General features: G+C 45.5%; 1 protein-coding gene across 1 annotated transcript in view; it reads left to right on the forward strand.

Moving 5' to 3' along the window:
* MEI1 (meiosis inhibitor 1) overlaps window positions 1–2883 on the forward strand; it is an 89732-nt gene that overhangs the window by 10469 nt on the left and 76380 nt on the right. The window contains exon 5 of the mRNA XM_011945146.1: window positions 2204–2334. Within this exon, the coding sequence (XP_011800536.1) occupies window positions 2204–2334 (131 nt within the window). The remainder of the gene's footprint in view (window positions 1–2203; window positions 2335–2883) is intronic.

Genomic DNA, 2883 nt, shown 5'->3' on the forward strand with positions numbered 1-2883 from the left:
TGAGATGGAGCCTCGCTCTGTCACCAGGCTGGAATGCAGTAGCACGATCTCAGCTCACTGCAACCTCCGCCTCCCAGATTCAAGTGATTCTTCTGCCACGGCCTCCCGAGTAGCTGGGACTACAGGCGTGTGCCACCATGCCCAGCTAATTTTTATATTTTTAGTAGAAATGGGGTTTCACCATGTTGTCCAGGATGGTCCCAATCTCTTGACCTCGTGATCCACCTGCCTTGGCCTCCCAAAGTATTGGGATTACAGGCATGAGCCACCGGGCCCAGCCTCTTTTTTTTTTTTTAAGTAATAAAAAAATTCACCCTATGCATGTTTGTCAGACCTGAGGGCCTCTTTTATCCTGGTCAAGGGGAGTGCTAACTTTCTCTCCTTTCAGACAACACTTTAAAGGCCACCTCTTCTCTGGAGCCTTGCCTTCCCACCCTCTCCCCTTAGCCAGGGGTGTAGTCACACCCTTTGGACCCTTGAAGCGCTATGGGTCTTATATTCTGTCTTATATCATTTTATTCACTTACTTTACAACCCAAGATCCTCATAAGTTCTTATTTTATTTAATTTACTTATTTTTAAAGATGGGACCTTGTTCTGTTGCCCAGGCTGAAGTACAGTAGCATGTTCATAGCTCACTGCAGCCTCGAACTCCTGGCCTCAAGTGATCCTCCCACCTTAATCTCCCAAGTAGCTGGTATTACAGGGGCACGCCACCTTGCCAGGCATTTTAATTTTTTATGTGTATGTAGAGATGGGGTCCCACTATGCTCATAAGCTGTTTATGGTCTAATCCTTATTGACCTCTCAAGCCTCATCTCTCACTTCTCTATCTGTCCCCACCCTAACTCAGCCTTACTGAACCAAATGCATCTCCAGGAACACACCATGCTCTCCTGCCTTTATATACTCCTCTGCCCAGAAGTTGGCTCGCATCCAACTTCTCATCCTTCAAGATTTGGTTCAAATATCTTCTTACAGAAGCCTTCCCTGGGCCCCCAGGCTAGATTAGATGCTTCATTTGATTTCCCATGGTCCTCTGGGCTTTTTTCCACATTATTTAATTTTAATATTTAATATTCTGACAAGCATTTCTTTACTTGTTAAAGTATGTATTATTTGGAACACTTTAGTGACTTACCATGAATCCCAGCATAAGTCCCAGAATCCTTAACATAGCTTATGTGGTCTTTTGTGACTACTTCTCAGACATAATTTCTGGACTTTTTTTTACCCCCAACCATTCTGGCTTTCTTTCACTTTCTAGAATGTTGTTCTCTGTACCTGGAATACTTCTCCTCACTTCACCTAGTTTTACCTACTTATCTTTCAGGTTCAGCTTAAATGGTACTTGCTGATGGAAGGCTTTACTGATCCCCCACACCAGGGGATTTTATGTATATAAAATCCTCATATACATTTTCATGTATTTGGGTACTTCTCATTTATATCATTTATCACAATTATAAGGGTCATTTGTCTGACTTTTTTTTTTTTTTTGAGACAGAGTTTCACTCTGTCATCCAGAGTGGAGTGCAGTGACGTGATCTCAGTTCACTGCAACCTGTGCCTGCTGGGTTCAAGTGATTCTCCTGCCTCAGCCTCCTGAGTAGTTGGAACTACAGGCGCGTGCCACCATGCCCCTACTTTTTGTATTTTTTTGCTAGAGAGGGGGTTTCACCATGTTGGCCAGGCTGGTCTTGAACTCCTGACCTCAAGTGATACACCCGCCTCGGCCTCCCAAAGTGCTGGGATTACAGGTGTGAGCCACCAGGCCTGGCCTTGTCTGACTTGTTTTTGTGTTTGTTTCTCCTGCAGGAGTGTATGCTCCCTTTGTTAGTCAAAAAATGTTTATTGAGTTCCTGCTATGTGTCAGGAACTGTGCCAGGTGAATTTATGGTGAAAAAACCCACATTATTCCTGCCCTCATGAAACTTTTAGTTGAGTGGAGCAGTCGGGCTATGTTTATCTTGCTTACTTTTGAATCCCTAGACCCTTAGGCCTAGCACTTAGTGGGCTCTCACTAGATCTGTATGGAAGAGAGCTGGGTGCAACAAGCAAATTGGTGCTTAAGGATTCTAACCATTCTTCATATTTATGGAGGCATGAAGAAGTTTCTCTTGGGATGTCTGAAGGGCTATCTTGGGAGGACTCTGGTGCCTGTGTTCCTCTCTCCTTATTTCCCAATCCCTTTGTTTCCTAGGTTTACTGAGGCAGCTGTTGAAGTATGATCTCTTTGTGTCCATGATCATGAATAAGGATGGACTGGGAGAAAGTGCTAAGAATATCGAAGGGTCGTCAGGAGATACTTCACTGCCTTTGGTGCTCAAAAAGGTAATTGTCTTGTGATTCTTGGTCTCTAGGTTCAATAACAAGGGGACCCAAGTGCTTCTTGGGCCTCGTCTTCATCTACCACTCCTATCTCAGATTTCCAAGTGTTTTCTTACTGGGCAAAAAAATATACTGGCTGGGGGCGGTGGCTCATGTCTGTAGTCCCAGCACTTTGGGAGGCCTAGGTCGGTGGATTGCTTGAGCCCAGGAGTGCAAGACCAGCTTGGGCAACGTGGCAAAACCCTGTCTCTATAAAAAATACAAAAAACTTGGGCGTGGTGGCTCACACCTGTAATCTCAGCACTTTGGGAGGCCGAGGCTGGTGGATCACAAGGTCAAGAGATCGAGACCATCCTGGCCCACATAGTGAAATGCCGTCTCTACTAAAAATACAAAAATTAGCTGGGCATGGTGGCACGCGCCTGTAGTCCCAGCTACTCAGGAGACTGAGGCAGGAGAATCCCTTGAACCTGGGAGGTGGAGGTTGCAGTGAGCCAAGACCACGCCACTGCACTCCAGCCTGGTGACAAAGCGAGACTCCGTCTCAAAAAA

Source organism: Colobus angolensis, unplaced genomic scaffold, assembly GCF_000951035.1.
Source record: "Colobus angolensis palliatus isolate OR3802 unplaced genomic scaffold, Cang.pa_1.0 Scaffold239, whole genome shotgun sequence".
Lineage (NCBI taxonomy): Eukaryota > Metazoa > Chordata > Mammalia > Primates > Cercopithecidae > Colobus > Colobus angolensis.